The sequence below is a fragment of the Bufo gargarizans genome, chromosome 3 (assembly GCF_014858855.1).
Source record: "Bufo gargarizans isolate SCDJY-AF-19 chromosome 3, ASM1485885v1, whole genome shotgun sequence".
In the NCBI taxonomy this organism is placed as follows: Eukaryota; Metazoa; Chordata; class Amphibia; order Anura; family Bufonidae; genus Bufo; species Bufo gargarizans.
In genome coordinates, this window is record NC_058082.1 from 94,118,166 (window position 1) to 94,144,589 (window position 26,424).

At 46.0% G+C, this 26,424-nt stretch overlaps 1 protein-coding gene across 1 annotated transcript in view; it reads left to right on the plus strand.

Annotated features, from left to right (window-relative positions):
• The window catches only part of CWF19L2 (CWF19 like cell cycle control factor 2), a 137,285-nt gene that overhangs the window by 48,504 nt on the left and 62,357 nt on the right, over window positions 1-26,424 (plus strand). Inside the window, exons 9-10 of the mRNA XM_044287021.1 lie at window positions 8,118-8,214; window positions 15,749-15,847. Of these exons, the coding sequence (XP_044142956.1) occupies window positions 8,118-8,214; window positions 15,749-15,847 (196 nt within the window). The remainder of the gene's footprint in view (window positions 1-8,117; window positions 8,215-15,748; window positions 15,848-26,424) is intronic.

The window sequence follows — 26,424 nt, forward strand, 5'->3', positions numbered from 1 at the left end:
TTTTGGGCGGATCCGCAATTTGCGGATCGCAAAACACATACGGTCGTGTGCATGTAGACTAAGCCTCACAAAGTGACTTCAGACTTGAACTGGTCGTTAAGAAAGTTGATTTCCTTAATAATTAAAAAAAATTGCTTCAAAAATTCTAAACCTTCTAACGTCCTAAAAAATAAAAATAAATCACATTACCATAATGATTCCCACATAAAGTAGACACATGGGGAATGTTAATTAATGAATATTTTATGAGGCATCACTATCTGTCTTAAAAGCAGAGAGATTCAAATTTAGAAAACTGAATAAAAAAAATAAAAAATGTTCACTTTTGGATTTTTTTTTTATAAATAAAGGTAAAATATATTGACTCAAACTTACCATTAACATGAAGTACAATGTGTCACGAGAAAGCAATCTCTGAATGGCTTCCATAAGTAAAAGCGCTCCAAAGTTATTACCACATAAAGTGACACATGTCAGATTTGCAAAATTAGGCCTGGTCAGGAAGGGGGTAAATGGTCAGGTCTGGAATTGATTGACGGCCATTAGACGGGTGCACTCCTGTCTAAGCAGCAAATTCTGCCCCATGAGGCCACCCCCTTAAGGTATATGCACGCGGTGTGTATTTGTGCTGAGGATCTGCAGCGTGCCGGCTATGTAGATGACGTTCTCTCATGTACACGGGGTGGAATTAACCTGCAATGTGAATTTTGGAATCCGCAGCATTTTAATAGTTTATCCAATACGCAAAATCTGCAAATAAGACTTCAGTCTTCCCGCGTAGCGTGTTAATATGAACGCGTTACACTCGCCTCTGTTAGAACGACGCGTCCTATTTATTTCTTATCTGGATATATTTTTATCTAACCACATTTTATTTCTATCGTTGTTTGGAATAATTTAGGTACAAAGTGCTTCCATTAATCCATGCTTTCTAGCGTGCGGCAGAGGTCAGCCATGTTCGGAATTGGTTAAGAAAACAGCATAAAAGAGGAGTGGAGCTGAAAGCTTTCCTAATTGATAACCACCCGCTGCTTCCGCTGGTTTTGCAAGCCCGAATCTTAGAAACCGACAGCGAGGAAATATATTTTTTAGTCTCCATATCAAACCGTGTGGCTTCTCTGCTTTCTAGTTTCCTGCGGCTCGGCAGAGCAGATCTATTAGGTTTTCATCTTTTCTTCTCAATGTGGGCCCGGCATACACAGCTAGACCGCTCCTCTGATATTAGTGGTCGGAGAGACACCGTGTAATGGGAAGTCGTCTCCTCTCCATCCCGGTAATGAACTTCTGCCAGAACCCATGAGCCACCGCTGAATGTTTCATGTACATTGTATGGATACACACAGTCCACGTTAAGGACTAGTTCTAAAAAAATGGATAGTTTGCTGCTTTTCCATATGTTTATAGCATATGCTGACGTTTAAAAGGGTTTCTGTCACCTGAAAAATGGGTATTAAAGGGGTTCTGCACGTTCATTTAACTTATGATCTATCCTCTGGATAGATCATCAGCTTCTGATCGGTGGGGGTCCGACACCCGGGACCCCCGCCGATCAGCTGTTTGAGAAGGCAGCAGCGCTCCAGCAGTGCCGCGGCCTTCTCACTGTCTACCGCCGGCCCACTGACGTCATGACTAGTATCAACTAGCGTGGGCGGGGCTAAGCTCTGTTCACTAGAATGGACTGCACCTGCGCCGAATACTGAACGGCACGAGATTTACACACCAAAAAAAAACTAAACTTTTTTTTAAAGGAAAAAGTCCTAATTTTAATGAATGTAATTCTCTTTAAAATTAGTCACATTGGTGACCCAAGAAGGGAACATTGTCCTCCCCCACCCCTGCGATCACAGAGGCCTGATACTATACTAATCACAGCCGGTCTCCTTACCTTGCTCAGTGGTCACTACCTCCCCAAAGCCCCCACTACACTAGTCACAGCGGCCATCCCTCTTCTGAGTAGTCACAGCAGCCGTCCCTCTTCTGAGTAGTCGCAGCGGCCGTCCCTCTTCTGAGTAGTCGCGGCGGCCGTCCCTCTTCTGAGTAGTGGCGGCGGCCGTCCCTCCTCTGAGTAGTGGCGGCGGCCGTCCCTCCTCTGAGTAGTGGCGGCGGCCGTCCCTCCTCTGAGTAGTGGCGGCGGCCGTCCCTCCTCTGAGTAGTGGCGGCGGCCGTCCCTCCTCTGAGTAGTGGCGGCGGCCGTCCCTCCTCTGAGTAGTGGCGGCGGCCGTCCCTCCTCTGAGTAGTGGCGGCGGCCGTCCCTCCTCTGAGTAGTGGCGGCGGCCGTCCCTCCTCTGAGTAGTGGCGGCGGCCGTCCCTCCTCTGAGTAGTGGCGGCGGCCGTCCCTCCTCTGAGTAGTGGCGGCGGCCGTCCCTCCTCTGAGTAGTGGCGGCGGCCGTCCCTCCTCTGAGTAGTGGCGGCGGCCGTCCCTCCTCTGAGTAGTGGCGGCGGCCGTCCCTCCTCTGAGTAGTGGCGGCGGCCGTCCCTCCTCTGAGTAGTGGCGGCGGCCGTCCCTCCTCTGAGTAGTGGCGGCGGCCGTCCCTCCTCTGAGTAGTGGCGGCGGCCGTCCCTCCTCTGAGTAGTGGCGGCGGCCGTCCCTCCTCTGAGTAGTGGCGGCGGCCGTCCCTCCTCTGAGTAGTGGCGGCGGCCGTCCCTCCTCTGAGTAGTGGCGGCGGCCGTCCCTCCTCTGAGTAGTGGCGGCGGCCGTCCCTCCTTCTAAAACAAAGAAGGTGTCATCGTCAACACAGAAGACGATTCTTTACTGTAAGAGCAGTGATATTATGAAAGTATCTACAAGTTCAATAGGGTGTATTTCCAGAGTATTTTATATTACAGCTTATAGTTAGTAGATTTCTGGAGAAGGGTTGTCGGGAAGGAATTTTTCTTTCTTAATATGGGGCAATTGGCTCCTGCCTCATGGGGCCTTCCTCTGGATCAACATAGTAGAATTATAGGTTGGACCTGTAAGTTGACCCGACAACCAGGTGCTGCACCCTTTTATTCGAAGGCCTACAGAGACGAGTTACAGCAACCAGTTACGGTGACTTCTTAACGATGCCTAGGGGATGGTGGGTACTGGGGGATTGATAGGCTTGGGTGAGTGTTGCTTGACCTCTGTGGTGCCCAAAGTCAGGCTCTCTCATCCTCCAGGCTGTAGATTTGTTTGAATGTCTCATTCATATTTATGAGGTTTACAGAAATCCATGCACAAGCTGTGAAAACACTTTGAGGATTTTTGCAAATTCAAGAAACAGGTCCCTCGATTTGTCCAAGCTTGCCATAATTGAGAATCAAGCCTTCTTAGTACCACAAGTACCCCAGTCCGATTGTGGTCTTGTATCGCTATATAGGCCCAGATACCGCCACCTGTCACTTGATGCATCCTAGGTGCGGTAATATGCGGTCGGCGCTATATCTTCTCACCTCCAGTGTGACTGCATTAGGGATTTTCTCATGACACAACAGTCAGGTGGGATCTGGAAAATGTAAGAGCCGCATTGTTATGGAGCCTCCGCTATGTGAACCGTCACGGCTGGTATTAAACGATGGCAGGAAATCAATAGAGTTTGACAGCTGGAAGTTCATTGTGACCCGATGTAAAATCCGAGTTAATCCCCTGCCTGATTTATAGGATATTTCCCTCTGTATGGCGCTGTATTCACTATTCTGGCTTGATTCTACATGCACTGGATAATGTGCGGTATGGTGAGTGAGAGCAACTTCGTTGGCAGGAGGTTGAGGTGGGATAACTTTTTTATGTGTGGCGGCCATGGCATCATCTGGCAATAATCCAGAAAATCTGATGGTCTAGCAATTTTTCCAGCACAGAACTGCAATATAATGTGTAGAATCTCTGAAGACTGAACCAACCAGTGAGGGATCTGTTGCTTTCCTCCTTAAAGGTTGACTATACTTCTGCACTCTCATATATGGTATTGGACCGTCTGCTATGTTTGAACTGATCCTAAGAATGAAGGGTCTGCAGCGCTTATTTTGGGGCTTATTTACTTGACTGGAGCTGTGGTGCAGTTCTTTCCTCACACAGCAGGTGGCAGGTCCAGATTTGCAGGGAGGAACAATAAAGAGGATGCACAAGGCTAAACTTGTGCCCCTTCATTCTCCAACGTCTGGAGTCCTCACTGATTCTGAGCATGAAGGGTTTGAGGCATTTATTTAGCCCTGTGTTCCCTTCTAAGTCTTCCCTGCACAGAGTCGCTCCTGGTCCCCCGGATGTGCAGGGAATGCCCCATTCACTTCCATGGCGCTGTAGTTTCCTGCGCAGTGGATGGCTGGGACTCTGCTTGATAAACAATAAGGGGATGTAGTGCTAAAGCAGCGCTGCAGCCCCACCTTCTCTGATCTCTGGGACCCCCACCATTCGTAAAGTTATCTTAGCAATATCATTTACTTTACAACATGAGAGTATTCCCATTGGTGTGGGCTTCTTGGGTTATCTTGAGGTACACAAAAGAACCTGACGGCAAACGTCTATCTGTAAAGGCGCATTTACACGGGCACATCATCGCCAACGAATGTACCTGCGAGCGGTCATCCACGACAATCTGGCCGTGTTAATGTGCTGCCGGTTACTCGATGAACAAGCGAAACGCTTGTTCATCGGGTGATCCTGTCGTTGGCACGGGCACCACCGATCGTAGCTTCTGGGCAGCAGATTGTGCCGTTTAAACGGTGATCTGCTTCTCAGAAACCATGATTCTGTATAAGGACGAGGGATCGCTATTGCATGTAAATGCGCGGTCTCCTTCACTGAACACGCAACCGACTGTCGTGAAGGAACGCTTCCTTCCCAACAATCAGCCGCTCAGTCGGCCCTTGTAAATCCATTCACAGGCTTATTGAGCAAGCGATTGTCGGAAGGGAAGCGTTCCCTCCCGGCAATCACCTGCTCGCTATCGGAGGAGACCGCTGCTATTACCTGCAGCGATCTCCTCCGCAGCATGGGGAGGAGTGATCACTATGCCATCACTTGTCCCCATACTGTATAGTCGGTTGCCACGGCAGATCGTTATTAGACAGTATGATCTGCCGCCGGCAAATGAGGATTTTTAAGCGTGCAGTTTTTACATTGCAAGATGATCACTGACGAGCGTTCATACGAATGCTCATTAGCAATCATCAGCCGAAAAATCAGCAGGTGTAATACAGCCTTTAGGAGCCAGTTACTAGTGGATCCTCCTCTACTTGCCACTATTTGGGGTTTTACATAGTGCAGGAAAATTCCTTTAATCTGGCATCACTTCCCTTAATATGATACCAGACTATTAGGCAGTCTACATCCCCAGTGACATTCATATAAATGGTAGGGGTGCCAGGGGTTTCGCTGTCCTCAAGCAGCACGTCAGCGCAGAGGCTCAGTGGTTATGTGCCACTCTGGGACACATCAGCGCGGAAGCCAGCGAATGGCTGCAGTGGTCCACCAGAGAGGACGTCATCACTCCCTGTCCATTGGGAACCATTCAATTGCTGTGAATTTCTGGTCCGAATATTTGCAGCGTGTGGATTCAGCCTAAGTGGTTCTTATAACACCTTCTATTGATATTCTGCTGTGAAGACTAATACCAAAATCTCAGATTGTCTGAATCACAGGATGTGACTGGATCTGATGGGTGCAGTAGTTTGCACCCCCCTCCATCTGCCCGAAAAGCCTGAATGGATGCCAGCCCTGTGCAGACAGAACCATGCTCCTGTGCCGTGGGTCATTAGAAATCTGCTCAGTCATGTAACAGGGGGTGGGGGCGCTATAAATCGGCGTTCTTGGTCGCACCTCTTGGTTAATAATTTGCTATTAGCCGAGCCATTAGCCTTGTAATTTTTAGCTAATAATGCTCATTTAGGCGGCTCGCCGGCCGCACATAGTCCCAGGAGGACGTTTCGCATACAGATTTATTACACTAATTTGTTTGCAGCATCTTGCAGTATTCTTACACGCGCCTTATGACGAGTTGTTCTTTTGCCAGAATACACTGGTTTCACGCAGCTGACATCTCTGCTGCAAGAATGACTGCTCGATATTAGATTTCCATCATGACCGATCACGTCATGGGTCTCGAGATAACATATGGCAGCATAGAAAGTTCTAGATGTCATGGGAATGGGGGTGACCTTCTTAAAGGGCATCTGTCAGCAGATTTGTACCTATGACACTGGTTGACCTCTTACATGTGCACTTGGCAGCTGAAGGCTTCTGTGTTGGTCCCATGTTCATATGTAACCGCATTGCAGAGAAATATGATGTTTTAATATATGCAAATTAGTCTCTAGGTGCAACGGGGGCGTTGACGTTACTCCTAGATGCTCAGCTCTCTCTGCAACTTCCGCGTCCTCTGCGCTTTGATTGACAGGGCCAGGTGTGATGACTTTTTCACTGCCTGGTCCTGTCAATCAAAGTGCAGAGGGTGCGGCAGTTGCAGAGAGAGCTGAGCATCTAGGAGTAACGTCAATGCTCCTAGAGGCTCATTTGCATATATTAAAACATCATGGCTGAGGCGATGTAAAGATTGGAGATTGTGTAGATAAATGTGTTCAACACCAGCGGAACATGGAGAATGAGGCAGAAACAGGTGGGGAGGGATTTATTGGTGGAGTAACATCTCTGGACACATTCAAGATGAACCAAGCTTATCAAACGACATTTTTTTTATAGTTAAAGGTTTTTTTCTAAGACTTTTCTACTGATGACCAATCCGCCGATCAGCTGTTTGAGAAGGCATTGATGCTTTCAGTGGCGCCGCGGCCTTCTCACAGCTTTGCCTAGGCCATGTAAAGTCACGTTCATCGGTCTCGCGGCCTAGGAGCAGCTCAGTCCCATAGAAGTGAATGGAGCTTAGCGCGGAACCAAGCACAGCCGCTATACAATGTACGGCGCTGTGCTTAGTGAGCTGAGAGAATGCCGCGGCGAGTGAGTTCTCAAACAGCTGATCAGCAAGGGTGTCGGGTGTCGGACCCCCACTGAACAGAAACCGATGACCTAACTAGAGGATAGGTCATCATTGTATCAATCTAGACAGGTTGTATGGAGGGGTTTAGTAGGGGGAATACAATAATTGACTAATGCTGGGGCCACATGGAGATCTTGACCGCGACACCCGCCATGTGACCTGAGATCGCTGTGTAGCAGTGCAGCCACTCGCCTGAATGGGGTCACATCATGACTTGCAAGTTGCCACAGTCACAGCCTCGGAATCACTAACCATCCAACAGCGCAGAATTTATTGCAATTCTGGGTTGCGGCAACTTGGAAGTCGCCACGGGGTCCCCATTCTCTGTGCACTGCCGCACAGAGATCTTGGGTCGCCAGACTGGTGTCAAGGCCAAGATCGCTGTCTACCCCCAGCCCAGAAGATGCATCAGGAGAGCTTTGAAGTCTACCAGGCAGGTTTTACGTTTTGTCTTGTCCTGTAGTTGTGACCTGTATTCTAGGTCTGGCTGCTGATTCTGATTTAACAGGTTTGCGACATCATTTTTAGTAACAAATTCGATGAAAGGAGCATCGCAGGTGGAGAGGAGCCCATTTTTTTCTACTCCATTTTTATTTTGCAAATTCACACATCGTGTTGCAATTTTGCCTGGTGTGAAATGCGATCTTCTTAAATTTAGGTGTGTCATTGTCACATCAGTTGGTCATACCAGTGTTATGCCCATGCACCACAGTTTTAGGAAAAAGGCATAGGAGATTTATCATAACTTTTTTCCTTTACACCAGCTCTGATAAATCTCTCCCATAGACCTTCCATCTATTTTGGTGAGATCTCCAATTCTCGCGAGATCTCCACTTCCTATCCCATTGGAACACCCCAAACCCCTTGGAATGAAGGAGTCATAGTACTGATTTATCTACAGAGAACACTATTGAGGCCCTAGCACAGTAGCCCGATGCATGGAAAACGGGGTCCTAGGCCTACACCACTACAATGGCGTCTACATTCCCAGGATCGGTGAGGGCCCATAGGTTGGACCACCACCAATTATACATTTCCTAGCAATTTGCCCTTTGCACTTTACAAAATGGGAATAACCCTTTAAGTAAATCTGGGCGATAGCTTCACTGATACATGCTTACCAGGTAGATATAGTTTATGCACTGACTTCTATATTGTTTAATGCAGACCTGAAACAAGACCACAACCCGTCCAGATACTGAGCGAGGAAGAGATGAACAAGCTCGGGGCCAAGATTGTGAAGGCAGAAATAATGGGGAACACGGTAAGTCTGTTGACCTGTTACCGCTTCAATGGTCGTACTTACTACACTGGATATATCCCTTACATTTAGGCTAGGTTCTGTGGTGTGAAGAGTGTTAGACACCATCATGGAAACCTGAAAGACCCCATTATTATATTATAATCCATGCGGTTCCTCAGGTGCTGTTGGTTCCTGTCATATGACCGATTTTTCTGTTCCTAGACTGGTACAGAAAAACGGATAATGGGTCAAATGAATACCAAAAAGGAGATAATGGTCACAGCTTTCACCGCTTTATTTATTCCACATTTGTGGTAAAAAAACAAACAAATGTCATAGTGGTACAGGACGGGGGACAAGTGAAAGCCGACGGCCGTTTCTCACACACGAGCTTCCTTTTGGCCAAGAGGAAGCGCAGGTGCTCAAAACGGCTATCACCTTTCACTTGCCCCCCGCCCTGTAACACTATGATGTTTATCATAAATTTGGAATAAAGGAAGAAGTTCTAAGTGATGAAAGCCATGATCTTTATTTCCTTTTTCCTTTACCGCTATTCACATACACTCCGTGTCCAGTTATGTACTATGGGAGGTGGTCCTGGTGGACCGAACTGTGGAGTTGTGCCGATCATTTACTCTGTTGCATAAAGGATAATAGGTCAAAGATGTGAACCTAGCCTTACATATCAATTGTGCTCTACTATCTAATGTGTTTCTTCTAATGCTACTCGTGTATATGGAGCGTAAATTACATAGCCGGAAGTATGCAGGCTCCTAAGCAGGACAGGCACTGCTGGCGAGGACATGTGGCTGATCAGGCCTGGCTTGCACTTGGTCTTCCGGGTGCTTGATGGAGTTTGGATCAGGCTGCTTATCAGGCCTGGATTGCACTTGGTCTTCCGGGTGCTTGATGGAGTTTGGATCAGGCTGCTTATCAGGCCTGGATTGCACTTGGTCTTCCAGGTGCTTGATGGGGTTTGGATCAGGCTGCTTATCAGGCCTGGCTTGCACTTGGTCTTCCAGGTGCTTGATGGGGTTTGGATCAGGCTGCTTATCAGGCCTGGCTTGCACTTGGTCTTCCGGGTGCTTGATGGGGTTTGGATCAGGCTGCTTATCAGGCCTGGCTTGCACTTGGTCTTCCGGGTGCTTGATGGGGTTTGGATCAGGCTGCTTATCAGGCCTGGCTTGCACTTGGTCTTCCGGGTGCTTGATGGAGTTTGGATCAGGCTGCTTATCAGGCCTGGATTGCACTTGGTCTTCCGGGTGCTTGATGGGGTTTGGATCAGGCTGCTTATCAGGCCTGGCTTGCACTTGGTCTTCCAGGTGCTTGATGGGGTTTGGATCAGGCTGCTTATCAGGCCTGGCTTGCACTTGGTCTTCCGGGTGCTTGATGGGGTTTGGATTAGGACAGTGAAGTTCTTCCTCGGCAAACTGGTTTGTGCACAGAGAAAGAAAAGGGTCATTGCCATTCTGTGCTAAAGGCTTTTCCTTAAGGGTCCATTCACACGTCTGTATGTGTTTTGCGGATCCGCAAAACTCGGACACCGGCAATGTGTTATCCGCATTTTGCGGACCTCACTTCGCCGGCACTCTCATAGAAAATGCCTTTTCTTGTCCGCAATTGCGGACAAGAATAGGAAATGTTCTATTTTTGGGCGGAACGGAAGTGCGGATCCGCAAATGCGGACAGCACATTTCAGCCACATTAAAAATGAATGGGTCCGCACCTGTTCCGCAAAATTGCGGAACGGATGCAGACCCATTTTGCGGACGTGTGATTGGACCCTAAAGAGTCGCAGCTTACACCACCATGAGTCACAGGATATTACTGTGCCCACTAATGGAGTAGGGCTAAAAAACCATCCAACAGTGAACAGATAAATCTGAGTAAATCATAACAAATGGGGTCATGGGAGATTGGGGTTCTTTTACTAGGGCCACTTTACACATCAGTGTTGATCAGTGATTTCCATCAGTGTTTGTAAGACAAAACCAGGTGCGGAGCTACACAGAGATCATTTATAAGGGAAAGATTTCCTCTTGTTCTGTGTTTTTAACCTGCACCTGTTTTGGACTCACAATCCCTGAAGGAAATCACTGACCAAATACTGACTGTGTAAAAGCGGCCTAAGGCTACACTCGCACAACTATACCCGTTTTGTGGGCCACAAATCACGGATTCATCCACAAAACGGACAAGAATAGGACATGCTCTAGGAGGACAGCACATGGACGTCATCTGCATTTTTTGCAGCCCTGTAAAAATGAATGGGTCCACATGTGATCCGCAAAAAATCCGGATCGGACATAAACCCATGTAGCCTAAGGGTCCATTCACACGTCCGTGGTGTATTACGGATCCGCAATACACCCGGCCGGCACCCCCCATAGAACTGCCTATTCTTGCCTGCAATTGCGGAAGTTCGGGGCCGAAGCCTGGAAGTTCGGGGCCGCGCTCCTGATATGCGGATGCGGAGAGCACGTAGTGTGCTCTCCGCATTCCGTTCTGCCTCATTGAGAATGAATGGGTCCGCACCCGTTCCCGATATTGCGCAATGGATGCGGACCCATTTGCGGACGTCTGAATGGAGCCTATGGCTGACTTCTGTAGACAACAGACAGATATGGACATGTAGATTCTGGCCAAGTACCATACAGATAATCCAAAGGATGAGACTGTGTATCCAGGAGCAAGGGTCAGGATCAGAGTCAGTCAGGAGTCGATATTCAGATCAATTGGCGCAGAGATGGATGCCAAGAATCGGCATGTACCTGAGACAAGGAATGCAGAAGACACAGAAAAGGACGGGTCGGGTTGCCCACCAGTGACTGGCTGAGACATGGATCTGGATGAGTAATCTGGAGCGGAGGAGGGTTGTCATTTTCTGGGTGGCCAGGTGACACAGATAACATCACCATGGACACTAATATGGCTGACAGTGCTATTTCTGTCCCAAAATCTGATGGCTGAGTTTACTGGAGCGAGATTTTGTTCTCAACCTGGGGTTTTCGTTCTTGGATCTACTTTTTTTGGGCTGCTCTTCTGTTTTCTAGAGGAGTCATGTTTCATGTTAATACAGTTCCCATGGAGGATGGCCCAGTACTTTCTGACCATGTGGGCAGGATGGCTGCAGATATTAATTCCATCAGACGCCGTTTGTCCTGAGCCTCTGCACTTTTATTAATGTTGTTATTTCCAGCAGTAATAAAAGCTCACCAGGGTACGGTATAAACTAATAACGCGTGCTATGGTATTCGCACATAATTATATAACAAACTTGGCAGTAACGAGTAGATCTGCTTCTGTGTTATTGCAGAATATCAATTAACTGTCTGGAGATGGATTATTCGACGCACACATTTAAGGGATGGTTTTTTATCACACAGATCCATTACGGCATTCGGGGCGTTGCGTCAGTATCCTGTGCGCGGTTACACTTCCAATGAGTGGGATTGATCGTAAATCGTAAACTTATTTTTGGCAGGCTGTTAGGGTTAAAGAGAAACTCCTGCAGACATATGAAATCATACTCCCTGCGCAAATTATTACAGTGTTTATTAGTTTTGGTTTTTTTCTCACGGCGCTTGCTTTATGGAGGAGAACTGTCTGACTTCTGTCTATTTTGCTTGTCGACACCTCTGCTGCCATGATTTAGCTCTTCGTTCCCCATGGTAAGCAGAAGGTAAAGTTATAAAGAGCTGTCCAGGATGAGCAGGAATCTGGAGATCATAGATGCGGAGGCACAGGAGGGGCAGCAGCGCATGGCATGGGCACAGAGGAGCAGCGATTTATTAGTTGGCAGTAGTTTTACTTTTTATACAACCTGGCAGAGATTCATCTTCTAGGTAACTTCATTACACTGTATACAATCGCGGTAGTAATTAATACGGCCGTTATTACAGTTCCTTTAAAAATTGGACAGTGCCAAGATGCAGGAGTAGAAAATGTCAGTTCATAGTGAGCAGATTTACATTTTAGGGTACTTTCACACTTGCGGCAGAGGATTCCGGCAATACGGATGCAAACTGATGGCATTTGTCAGATGGATCAGGATCCTGATCCGTATGACAAATGCATTGAAATGCCGGCGCCGTCTCTCTCCGGTGTCATCCAGAAAAACTGATCCGGCATTCATTTTTTTCTCATTTTTTGCGGTCTGAGCATGTGCGGACCATAATGCCGGATCTGTTTTGCCGGAACACTCGGGGCCTGATCCGGCATTAATGCATGTCAATGGGAAAAAATGCCGGTATTCAGGCAAGTTTTCCGGAATTTTGGACGGGGATAAAACTGCAGCATGCTGCGGTATTATCTCCGTCCTGAAAATTTAAAAAGACTGAACTGAAGACATTCTGATACATCCTGAACTGATTACTCTCCATTCAGAATGCATTAGGATAAAACTGATCAGTTCTTTTCCGGTATAGAGCCCCTAGGACGGAACTCTATGCCAGAAAAGAATAACGCTAGTGTGAAAGTGCCCTAAGTAGAAAAGCTGGGTAATCTCCCCAAAAAATTCCATGCAGAAGTCTGGTGAAGAGAGCCTAGGGGTCACAAAACCGTATCGGAGCAGTGGGGAGCAGGTTAGTATCATTTTTATTTTATTTTTTTCAACAGGTTCTGCACAATAAAAAACAAAACAATAGGACAACCCCTTTAAAGGGGTATTCCGTTTGTTTCAAGTTATTCCCTATCCACAGGATGGGGATAACTATTAGATCGGTGGGGGTCCTACCAGTGGGACCCCCACTGAGAACAGTGGCCCTGTACTCCCTGCAGCCCCCCTAAAATGAACGAAGCGGCTGGTTGCACATGTGTGCGGCCGCTCAATTAGGTTTTTTTTTATGGAAATTCCGGAGATAGCCGAGCGCTGTCTCAGGAACTCCCATAGAAATGGATGGATCTGCCGTTCTTGTGATTGGTGGGGGTTCCAGCAGTAGGGCCCCCACCAATCTAATAGTTATCCCCTATCCTGTGGATAGGAGATAACTTGAAACAACCAAAATACCCCTTTAAAGGGCTTCTGTCACCCCACTAAACAGTTTTTTTTTGTGTAGTTATAATCCCTATACTGCGATTTATCCATACATAATGTGATCATTTTGGTTCAGTAGATTTTGCTAAAAACGTACTTTTATAATATGTAAATTACCTGTCTACCAGCAAGTAGGGCGGCTACTTGCTGGTAGCAGCCGCATCCTCCTATCATAATGACGCCCCCTCCGCATGTTAAATGACAGGGCCAGGGAACGGGATCGTTCTCTGCTGGCCCTGTTTGCATTCAAAATCTGGCGCCTGCGCCGTACCGGTCTTCAATCGGCACAGGCGCACTGAGAGGCGGACGCTCGCTCGGCCGCTCCATCCTCAATGCGCCGGGTGTAGATGTGACGTCATCGGCGCAGGCGCATTGAGGATGGAGCGGCCGAGCGAGCGTCCGCCTCTCAGTGCGCCTGTGCCGATTGAAGACCGGTACGGCGCAGGCGCCAGATTTTGAATGTAAACAGGGCCAGCAGAGAACGATCCCGTTCCCTGGCCCTGTCAATATACATGCGGAGGGGGGCGTCATTATGATAGGAGGATGCGGCTGCTACCAGCAAGTAGCCGCCCTACTTGCTGGTAGACAGGTAATTTACATATTATGAAAGTACGTTTTTAGCAAAATCTACTGAACCAAAATGATTAATCACATTATGTATGGATAAATCGCAGTATAGGGATTATAACTACACAAAAAAAAAAAAATGTTTAGTGGGGTGACAGAAGCCCTTTAAGGTTACTTGGAGTGTGTTGCTTCACTTTTACTTTTATCTATTGAGTTTAATTAGTTTTTGAAACCATATTTCCAGTGCAAATTTATTTTGGTGATCTTAAAAAAGTTTATCTAAAGGGGTTTTCTGGGATTTTCATATTGATGGCTTATCCTTAGGCTAGATCATCAATATGAGATTGGCGGAGGTCTGACTTCCGGGACCTCCGCCGATCACAGTGCTGACGGAAACTTCGGTGAGCCCCGCGGCCTCCTCGCAGCTTACTTAGCACCGTGTCCTTCATTGCATAGCGGCTGTGCTTGCTATCACAACTCACATGGATAAGACGGAGCTGTGCCTAGGCCTTGTGACCAATGAACGAAAAGTCCCATGACCTAGGAGGAGGCCTAAGTGCCCACGGAGTCCTGGCCTCTTCTAACATATGATCTAACTCCAGGGACCCCCGCCAATCTCATATTGATGATATATCCTATTAATTTTAAAGATTTTTTATTTTTTTTCTCAGTCATTTCATTATTTTATATACCCATTAGGCTACTTTCACATCTGCGTTTTCAATTCCGCTATTGAGATCTGTCATAGGATCTCAAAAGGGGAAGAAAAGGCTTCAGTTTTGTCCCCATTCGTTGTCAATAGGGACAAAACTGAACGAAACGGAGTGCACCAAAATGCCACACACAATTCCGTTCCGTTTGGTTGCATCCCCATCGTGGACAGAAAAACGCTGCTTGCAGGAGCAAGACGGATCCGTCCTAACAATGTAAGTCAATGGGGACAGATCAGTTTTCTCTGACACAATAGAAAACAGATTGACTTTCAATGGTGTTCATGATGGATCCGTCATGACTATAGAAGACCTAATACAACCGGATCCATTCATGACGGATGCATGCGGTTGTATTATGGTAACGGAAGCGTTTTTGCAGATCCATGACTGATCCGCAGAAAACGGTAACGTGAAAGTGGCCTTTCTGAACTTTAGTGTAGCTTGCTTCCTGCTTACGTTGAAGTATTAGGCTCGGTTTCTAAGTTCAGGATCCTTATGATCCGTTCCGGGCTTTGACTTCAAAAACGGCATAAACGGATGGCACGTACAAAGGAAATACTTCTCTTTCTGAACCCACTGCTTGGTTTGGCTTCAAAAACTGCATCAACAACCCTGAATGTGGAAACATTGACCCCAGCCCACTAAAATAAAGAATGTATTGTTTCTACAGCTGCTAGGGAGATAATGTATCTCTATGGTAACAGACTACAATCCCTGTGTAGTCAGGTCCTGCAGTCATGTGGTGGTTCCTTCCATTTGTCCTCTACTTGATGTGAATGTATGTTTAGCACATTATCAAGAAAGAAAGGACAGATAGAAATAAGTCTGACTGCGCAACCAGACGCTACAGTGGTTGTTGTCTGTTACCATGGAGACACATAGGACTCTATAGAAGCTGTACAATTTTTTTTTATTTTAGATGCATTGAGAAAAAAAAAAAAGATTGAAAAGGCAGTTAGCTGTCCACTCCTTAACAAGTGATGGACTATCCTCAGGATCGGCTGTCCCCAGGTGCTGTAGATGAAGCTGGTTAACTCGACGCAGCGCTGCAGTGACCAGCTCCTGAGGATAGGCCATCACTGGTAAAGGAGAGGACAACCCCTTAAAGACCCTCCTCATCTCCCTGTTCAGAGTAGCGGGCCTCTCACAGTAGTTATATCACCCTCAGTGAGCAACAAGCATGCCCATCGTTTAGCCATCATCTTTGTCTTGTTCTTCAGAGCTGCGTTCTGTCTTGCAGGAGCTGGCTGCCAAGCTCAAAGCTCAACTGGAGGAGGCCCATCAGCAAAAGCGAAATCTACTACAAGACTCTGGGAAGGAGAGGAGAGAAAAAACAGAGGTAACCGCATCAGTCCGCGTATCAGCCCTGTACCTGTATGTCACATCTGTGGGTCGAGTAAAAACTTGGGCAAAGTATATATATATAAAAAAAAAACACTACTGTAAATGTCTCTCCTTGAGAAGTCTTCTGTAGCTGGTGTCTCCTGAGTACATGTCCATGAGTTGCGTCTCCTTGTGCTCTGATACCAGTTGATTACAGGAAAAGCATTTTTCTTGTGGTGATCACCCCTAATTCATGAAAAACCCTGCAAGCAGAGAAAGGAAATTAACAGAGTTGTCCGCTTTTTTATATTGATGACCTACCCTCAGGATAGGTCATCGATGTCAAATCATCAGGGGGGTCCGAATCCTGGCGCCTCCGCCGATCACCTGTTGGTACAAGCGCTGCCTTCTCTTCTCGGTGTACCTCCTCGCTCTCCCAATTGCAGCGGCGAGCAGGTGTAGTTACAACTCCTCCGTCCCATTCACTTGGGCTTGACGACGATCTGGTATCGATGACCCGTCCTGAGGATAGCTCATCAATATTGGAAACAGGAAAACCGCTTTAAGCCTTTCAGGACTGAGACAGTTTTGGCAGCGACCTTTTCATTTTTCCTGTGGGTCGTTATTTAATGTTCCATATAATGTATAGTGAAAATGTAAAAAAAATATATAAAATTGTCGGGTGGAACGGAGAAAAATCCACAATTACGCCACTGTATTTAGCCTTTTTCACTTTTACGGCCATCAGTGTGCGGTAAAAAATTGCACCATAACCTTATTCTGCTGGTTTATGTAGTTACATACTGTATATTTTTTTTGTTATAGATTTTATGTTTAAAAAAATTAAACACTTTAATTAATAACATTATTATTATTTTTTTACTTTTTATTGTCCCTGGCACACCATGACTACATAGTGGTAGGGCTTATCGGGGTCAGAATCCCCCTTTCTAACTGATCGGATGCCACGGTTACACTGTCAGGTTTGTAGTTATCTCTGAGGCCCCATTCACATGACCGTGGGAGCACCGTGTCCATGTTGGGGGCTGCAAATCATGGGCACTGTCCGCGTGCACTACACATCGCTGTGGCAACCCATTGACTTCAATGGGTCCGCGTTTCTCAAAATGCAGAGAAAGATAGTACATTCTCTGTCTTTAGTGGTGGAAAGGCACGGAAGCTCTTCCACGGGCTTCCAGGTCTGTTCCTCCGCCATGTAAAAGATAGAACATGTCCTATCTTTTGACACATCTTGCGGATTGCTGACCCAGTGAAGTCAATCGGTCGCCCCCGCAATGCAGAGTACCCTCGATTTGCGCTCCGCAACACAGGCACAGGAGTCCCACGGTCGTGTGAATGGGGCCTTATCTTGAGCGCTGCAAGCGAGTGATAGCTGTTAGGTGGAGCCCACATACCCTGCACACTTGTACCATCAGGTTGTGGTATGCACAGGGGTGGTGAAAGCAGAATTGTTATTTAGGCTGTCGCCAGATCATTGTGACAGCCCCCCCCCCCCCCCCCCCCGCCACATAAATGTCTCCGGCATTCTTCTAGTTTCCCAAGTGCTGCTCCCCTGTCACCCAAATTGATCCTCTTTGGAAAGGTGGTGGTTCTCAGATGGTTTCTACTACAAAACCCTAATATAGAAAACTTGCCCATGATGTGGAGTTTCAAACACATGTCCGATATTGAATGGTCCCGTGACTTGCCGAGCAGAATGGGTGCGGGGTACGTTCCTCGTAATCGTAACTTTGAATCTTTTCAGTAACGGCAAACTTTATAATTTGCTCCTTGCATCTGGAGCAGAGTCATTAGGAATCCTGTGTGAAGATCCAGCCAGGCGTAACCACCAGGATTACAATTGATTTTTGCATTATTGTGTTAAATAGAATGAATAATGTGTGCAGTCTTGCCCAGGCTCTATCAGTAGCTGTGCCCCGCTGCTTGCCGTAAGTTACTTTTCATTGTTCTGCATGGGTTTAGAACGTGAAGGACTGTACAGACGGTGGGTGAACTACAAGTCATAGCAATCTCCTGCAATCTGGTAAAATCCCAATGAGAAACCGAGCCTGGACTTTGGTGATTTTTCCATCATGTTGTAATGTCTTTGTTTGCAATAACAAAGCCCCTCCTGGAACTGGAAGTCCCCTTCATTTTATAACATCCCATAAATAGAATGGACATGTCCACATTCATGTTACTCCTCTTGTCAGGTACTTCGTCTTATTCCAAGTGCTAAGTCCTGTCTAAACACCATGCGCAGTTCTAACTTCCAGGAATGCCGCCGTTTTCCTAGCACTTCATACACGTGTGGACGGAGTTGCATCATACTCCTACTTTCCCAGCCTGAAGAAGGACCATTAGGACTGAAACGTGGCTAATGGCTACCATGTTACTGTCTCTATCATTTAAATATGATGAAATACGTGGACAAAAGGGGTTGTCCACTTTTAGGGGGCTTTTGGCAACCCCTCCTGGGCAGACCTGCAAAGGGACGCATACTTACCTGCTCCCTGCTGCTGTGCCCTTACTCCTTCACTCCCTGGCCTCCATTGCCTCACTCAGGTTCTCTGCTGTCAAGATCTGCTTATTTTTGACGCCACTGCTGCCAATCACTGGCCACAATGGTGATCTGCTTTCCTTGTGTCACGTGACCAATTGACATGACGCAAGCTGAGCAGGTCGCTCAAGATGTCCTAGCATTTCAAGTAGGGGCGGACTGCCCATAGACTCTACAGGGAATTTTCCCAGCGGACCAATGTCCACTGGGCCAACTGAGCTCTCCTCACTACCGCTGGCCAGGTACATACCTCTATAGGGGTCATTACTAGAGAAAGTCCAGGCATTATGCTGAAGGTAGGGCTGGCTTGGTGCTCTGGCCCACATCTCATCCTAAGTCCCCTGCTCCATATATTTTTTAGAGCAAATTGGAGGAGGCGCAGGACAGAAAATGGCAACTATTGATGGTCAGCTTCTGGGGAGGTATTTTGTGCAGCACTGTGGCATTTGGTTCTTTGGGATGGTATTCTGTGCTGCACTATGGTATTGCTCACTCTGCCAACCTGTATTGGCCCCATCTACTTGTGCTGCCCCGCCTTTTGTCAATTTGGACCCACCTACAATATTGGGGCCACATTTTTTTTCCAGGGCTACTTTAAGTTCTCAGTCCACTCTTTCCCCTCTGGATACCACAGTGCCTGGCTGGCTGCACTTAAAAGGTTATCCCATAATTAATGTAAAAAATGAAAATCAGACATCATATAGTATAGGACAACCTCTTTCTAATGCAGAGGTCACATCCGCGTTCAGCCTTTCCGTTCTCCTGCTCTTTTATAGGAGCCGGAGAATGGAAAGGACGGATTTGGCAAATAACTGAGCCGAACGGAGCCCACGGACCCCATACACTATAATGGGGTCCGTTAGGTTTCTGCTCAGAGGAGGATTTCTGATGGGTGGGTGGCTACTCCCCACGTCCCAGGCCAGGTCTTGGTTTGGGATATAAAACACAGGCAGCACTGTCAGGTGGGGTGGATTTTATTATTATTTAATTTTTTTCTTAAACAGTTCAGTGTTTATTCACACATTAAGTAAGTGACAAAAAAAAAAAATCAGTTTCCAGAAAAAAACCTGTCACCTTGATTCTGGTGTTCGTTCACACCAGGCAGTAACGCAGAAGTCCTTGTATAAAGCAGAATCTTTCCCACAAACAAGGTAGCAGGCCTTAGTCCCGGCCCAAACTCCCAGGCCCCAACACAGAGACTGGCAGCGCTCCACTGTCAGAGAGGAGTAATCCACCCCACCTGACAGTGCTGCCTGTGTTTTTTATCCCAAACCAAGGCCTGGCCTGGAACGTGGGGAGTAGCCACCCACCCATCCCTTTGTCTACTCCCAATAAGAGCCGTCACTGGTTAGCTTTGCAGCCAATACTAAAACAGCTAAAGTGTCAGACTGCAATCTGCAAAACTGACACTTTGAGAAAAAACGTCTCTTACCTTACTGAGGCCAGGAACCTTGGTGACACGTACCTACCATCAATGGCGACCCCTTGTTTCTTCCTACAGCGGAGACAAAAGCAGTGCATGCAGGACTTTTGTCTCTGCTTCAAAAATCTTCCTCTGAGTGGAAATCTAACGGACCCCATTATAGTGTATGGGGTCCGTGGGCTCCGTTCGGCTCAGTTAGGTGCCGAATCCGTCCTATAGCAGAGCAGGACAACGGAAAGGCTAAACGCTGATGTGAACTCAGCCTAACAAAGCTAGAACCTGCCCTGTATCTCACATGGGTCCAGAGATCTCCATATTCAATGCTTGAATTGTTCTGCTAGATTTATTACAAGCTGGCAGCTCAGGTGGCGTGTCCTTTCTCAGATTGTGTGTCCTTTCTGCTGCAGCTAGTTATAGTTGAAGGATGGAGCTGAGCATGTGCTTCTATCTCAGTGAGCAGGACAGAGAAATAAAAAAAAAAGATCAAACAGCAGTTAGATTTTTTACGTTGCACCACCTGGGTGAATAAAGGTTCACTTACTTTTATCCAACGGAGTGCCGCCCGTTTTTCTGGATATATATATATATATATATATATATATATATAATTTTTTTTATTACATGCAATGACAGATTTTTTTATATATATAGTACAGACCAAAAGTTTGGACACACCTTCTCATTCAAAGAGTTTTCTTTATTTTCATGACTATGAAAATTGTAGATTCACACTGAAGGCATCAAAACTATGAATTAACACATGTGGAATTATATACATAACAAAAAAGTGTGAAACAACTGAAAATATGTAATATTCTAGGTTCTTCAAAGTAGCCACCTTTTGCTTTGATTACTGCTTTGCACACTCTTGGCATTCTCTTGATGAGCTTCAAGAGGTAGTCACCTGAAATGGTTTTCACTTCACAGGTGTGCCCTGTCTGGTTTAATAAGTGGGATTTCTTGCCTTATAAATGGGGTTGGGACCATCAGTTGCGTTGTGGAGAAGTCAGGTGGATACACAGCTGATAGTCCTACTGAATAGACTGTTAGAATTTGTATTATGGCAAGAAAAAAGCAGCTAAGTAAAGAAAAACGAGTGGCCATCATTACTTTAAGAAATGAAGGTCAGTCATTTTGAAAAATTGGGAAAACTTTGAAAGTGTCCCCAAGTGCAGTCACAAAAACCATCAAGCGCTACAAAGAAACTGGCTCACATGCTGACCGCCCCAGGAAAGGAAGACCAAGAATCACCTCTGCTGCGGAGGATAAGTTCATCCGAGTCACCAGCCTCAGAAATCGCAGGTTAACAGCAGCTCAGATTAGAGACCAGGTCAATGCCACACAGAGTTCTAGCAGCAGACACATCTCTAGAACAACTGTTAAGAGGAGACTGTATGAATCAGGCCTTCATGGTAGAATATCTGCTAGGAAACCACTGCTAAGGACAGGCAACAAGCAGAAGAGACTTGTTTGGGCTAAAGAACACAAGGAATGGACATTAGACCAGTGGAAATCTGTGCTTTGGTCTGATGAGTCCAAATTTGAGATCTTTGGTTCCAACCACCGTGTCTTTGTGCGATGCAGAAAAGGTGAACGGATGGACTCTTCATGCCTGGTTCCCACCATGAAGCATGGAGGAGGAGGTGTGATGGTGTGGGGGTGCTTTGCTGGTGACACTGTTGGGGATTTATTTAAAATTGAAGGCATACTGAACCAGCATGGCTACCACAGCATCTTGCAGCGGCATGCTATTCCATCCGGTTTGCGTTTAGTTGGAACATCATTTATTTTTCAACAGCACAATGACCCCAAACACACCTCCAGGCTGTGTAAGGGCTATTTGACCATGAAGGAGAGTGATGGGGTGCTGCGCCAGATGACCAGGCCTCCACAGTCACCGGATCTGAACCCAATCGAGATGGTTTGGGTTGAGCTGGACCGCAGAGTGAAGGCAAAAGGGCCAACAAGTGCTAAGTATCTCTGGGAACCCCTTCAAGACTGTTGCAAGACCATTTCAGGTGACCACCTCTTGAAGCTGATCAAGAGAATTCCAAGAGTGTGCAAAGCAGTAATCAAAGCAAAAAGGTGGCTACTTTGAAGAACCTAGAATATGACATATTTTCTGTTTCACACTTTTTTGTTATGTATATAATTCCACATGTGTTAATTCATAGTTTTGATGCCTTCAGTGTGAATCTACAATTTTCATAGTCATGAAAATAAAGAAAACTCTTTAAATGAGAAGGTGTGTCCAAACTTTTGGTCTGTACTGTATATATAAATAATTTTTTTTTATTACATGCAATGACAAAAGTATTCAAATCCAGGTTCTGGTTTGAAAACTGTAGAATATTTATCGTGGGACAACCCCTTTAACCATTGGCAAAGGCAGATGTTATTATCATGAGCAAAAAAATCATTGAAGAACATACGTGGCCGGCTTCACACTGCTATAACATGCTACCATTTTAGTGTCTGTATGGTCCGGATTCCCCTGTTGCCCTCTGTTCTACAAACTTAGATCAGCGTAAAGCCCCTTGGTGTCCAGGTTGTGGTTTATTGGCACTGCGGGGCTGTGGCTCTTATATGGATGTTTTTGGCAGCTATCTAGCCATCTTACTCCGTGCAGCCACTAATATATAACACTTCTTGAGAAGTTTGAAGTAGTAACTTCACCTCAAGTACCCTATTCTGAATTTCAAAGTATCTTCTGCCATATAAATGAGTTACATTTTTTTTTTTTTTTTGTAAATTAGATTCTACCATAATTACCTTGAGGCTTCATCCTGCTAAAGAATTAATGAATCAATTAAACTTGTCTTTCATCTGTAATTTCATTATTTATTAGCGTTTAAAGCATTGTTCTCTCTTGCTTTTTACTTCGAAAAAGTTGATTACAAAGATGGATGCCGCACCAGTTAAAGGGACACTTACCCCAAAAACTGGAAAATAAAAGGACACTTTTCTATGTGTAAGTCTGCAAGAATTTCTTCACCCTCTTTGGCCCAACAAGGTTCTCCCCTTTACAAGGTTAGTTGAGGATTGGTTAATGGTAGGGGACTGGACGGAGGGTGGGACTCGCATGTGGAAGCAGATGAGTCCTACACTACACAGGACGGACATACTTTATAGAGCATGGACAGGGCACGGGGGGGCCTGACGTACCCAAACTCCGTTGCAGACACAGCAGTAGATCACCTCTACACACATTCTTACTGTCCAGCCGCATTCTGTAAATGTAGCTGAACAGGAAGACTCTGAAAGACATCTGGTCGGACCTTGAACAGAAGAGCCGGCAGCCAGTCATGGGAGTGAGCGCAGTGGTGACACTGGGCTAAGTACTGAGGAACCCATCTTGCCTTCACAGGTCAGAAGGCTGGCGGATTTTTAGAAAAGCCCAGAGTACCCCTGTAAGATCTTTGGAGTTCATTTACTATCTGATATACACCAGTTTTTTGCACCACAATCTGAGGCTTTTTCCCGCTCTAAAAAGGGGGCGGGAATGGGACGGCCGTCTCATTTATCATTTTCTATGCCTTTTTTAGGCTGCTTTCAAACCAGCGTTTTTGCTGTATCCGTCATGGATCAGCAAAAACGCTTCCGTTCCGATAGCGCAACCATCTGCATCCGTTCTGAACGGATCCCGGTTGTATTATCTTTACATAGCCAAGACGGATCCGTCATGAACTCCATTGAAAGTCAATGGGGGACGGATCCGTTTTCTATTCTGGCAAATTGTGTCAGAGAAAACGGATTCGTCTCCATTGACTTACATTGTGTCCCAGGACGGATCCGTCTTGCTTCACACCACATGGCGGACAGAAAAACGCTTGCAGCATTATTTTTTCTGCGACGGGGACACAGCCAAACGGAACAGAATTTTTTCTGGTGCACTCCGTTCCTTTCAATTCAGTCTTGTCCCAATTGACAATGAATGGGGACAAAATGGAAGCGAGCAAAGTACGTGGTCTACAACTACCAGCATCTATTCCTGTTTTACTGAAAAGAGTTTTCCAAGATTTTATAACTGATGACCTATCCTGATCACTGATGGAAATCACTGAAGTGTGAATAATATACGAAGCTCCTTGATTTTTTTTTGATTTTTTATTAGGGGGGTATACATCTTCCTAAGCCACTGCTTACCATTTTGGTGTGGGGACATTTAGCGGGTTCAGTTGTGTCCTGTAATATATCTTTTCATGGACATCAAGTAGGTTCCTCAAAGTAATCAGAAACGTTCCTGGTCCTTTCACCTTAGTCCTTACAAAATACTGTAAGAGACTTCCTATTAAAAAGTTGTGTCCCCCCCGCCCCCCTTCGTTTCAGAAGTCACTTCTCGTTGTGGGCAAAGTGAATTAGTTTCCTGTTTCTTTTACCGTTAAAGGCAATTAAGTCCCACCATGAAGCGTCACAATGTTAATTGCTTCTTCCTTATTTGTATCTTCTGAAATCGACTGTGTTCATGGCATGCCAAGATATGACCAAAGTAATTTAAAAGAATCTAAAAATAAATCACCTGCTGAAGCCATTAGCATATCATTGGCAGTAATTTACTGCGCTCTCCTCACTCGCTGGTCCTTTAAATGATAAACCTTAGTGTGTGCAGAGTATTGAGGTGGAAAATTAATTCACAGTAACCCAGACTTGGAGATGGAAGCTCCTTGGCCCCCGTCCCAGGCAGCCATGATTGCTAGCTATATTTGCGCTGTGCTTATAGGATTTGCCAATGGACTTTTTTGCTTTTTTTTCCCCCAACATAAAGATTTTTTTTATATTTTTATTACATAAGTTATTTTTTTGTTAAGAATTTCCTTAAATTAATTTCTGGAAGTTTAAGACTTTTTGCAAGAATGTTAGGAGGTTACTAGAATAGCTGCTGATGCCAATCCCACATCTGTATGTAAATGTTTCTGGACGCTCTCAGGACTGGCATGGTGGGGGGGGTTAAATATTTTTGGGATCTTTGTCGATCATCCCATTGAAGAGCCACGACATTCCACCTAAGGGAAAGTTAGCATTCACCAACACAGAGGAAGGGAGTGAAGTATTCCTTTAATGAGATAATCCCCAACAGCCCCCAACGATTACCCCAGAAAGTAGCTAATATATAGGGGGAAGCGGTCACCCCTGCCTCCTGCGGCTGTGCTATTATATAGTGCACATTTAACAGGGCATTCTTATAAAGGGATCTTTAGGATATGCTATCCGTTTATGCACAGGAATCCCAAGTAAGGGCTCATGCACATGACCGTATACGTTTTGCAGTCTCCAAATCGTGATTCCGCAAAATACAGATCCTGGCCGAGTGCATGATGCCATTTTTTTCAAACTATAGAAATGTCCTATCTTTGTCCTCCAAAATGGACAAGAATAGGACATGTTCTAACTTTTTGGCGGGGCCGCAGAGCAGACATACGGATGCGGACAGCACACAGTATGCCGTCCACATCTTTTGCAGCCCCATTGAAATGAATAGGTCTGAATCCAATCTGCAAAAAATGCTAAACAGATGCAGACTGAAGATACGGTGCATGATGCCTCCTCCTTTTGCTGCACTCCTGGCCACCTACTTTTCAATGGAACTGCAATTGAGCAATAGAGTGGATGGAGCTGCGGCGTAATTCCTCAGACGGGTGGCCTGGGTGCCCGTCTGCAGTGTAGGGCAGCAGGTGGTGGTCCCAGAAGTCAGGCCCGACCAGTCATAAGGTAATATCACTTTATTATTATAGTGATGTACCATGACCTGGTAAGCAGGATCAGTGGAGGTCTCGCTTTTACAAAATTGCAAAACCCCTTCAAGTAAATAGCTAACCGTTTTAGTACGTGATCATGAGTCCCCTCGATTAACCTGCTTCGATCCAAAGACGGCAAAACAAAACCTTTGACATAATTGCCAGTTGCTCTTCTAGTCTTCAAATATGTCACTCAGAATAACTCCCTGGATCAATGTCCGATACTGTAACTAGTAATATTCCGTCTCTGTAGACCTGCATTTGGGCCCCTTTTGAATGAGTCAACCATCTTTTAAATCTTCCCATCATTTTATTTGCCTAAAGTAGTTTACCGAGTGCCTCCTAGTCCCTTTCGGTGTCATTTTTCCCTACTATTTTACTATTCATTTCTTATGTTTCGTTGTAATAAGATAATTTTCGCTTTATTTGTCCCTCGGGCCGTGGTCTCTATGCGAGTAGGACAGTGGTGTGTGCCTCATAACCGTGTAACGTTGGACCGTGCCTTATCACCTATTCGCAGTCAGGCTTTAGCTGGTTGCTGCTGGGATCCATCATAACTATGCCGACATCCATGCTGCAAACAGTTTAAAGTCCGTTCACATCTGCGGCATTCGGGATCCGGACCCCATAGACTATAATGAGATCTGGCTGCCTTCCAGCTATAAAAAAGAACCCCATTGCATTTGTTCAGCCAAAAGCCGGGACTCATGCCAGAAAGCAGCCCGATCCCATTATAATCTGTGGGATCTGCAGCACTGGGCGGATCTGGAGATCTCAGGCCGGCTGTTCTCTGTTAGATGCAGGATGCCACAGATGCTAGAATCCCATTATAAATTGCTGGCCGTACACTGGCCAAATGAGTGATTTCCTCCCAA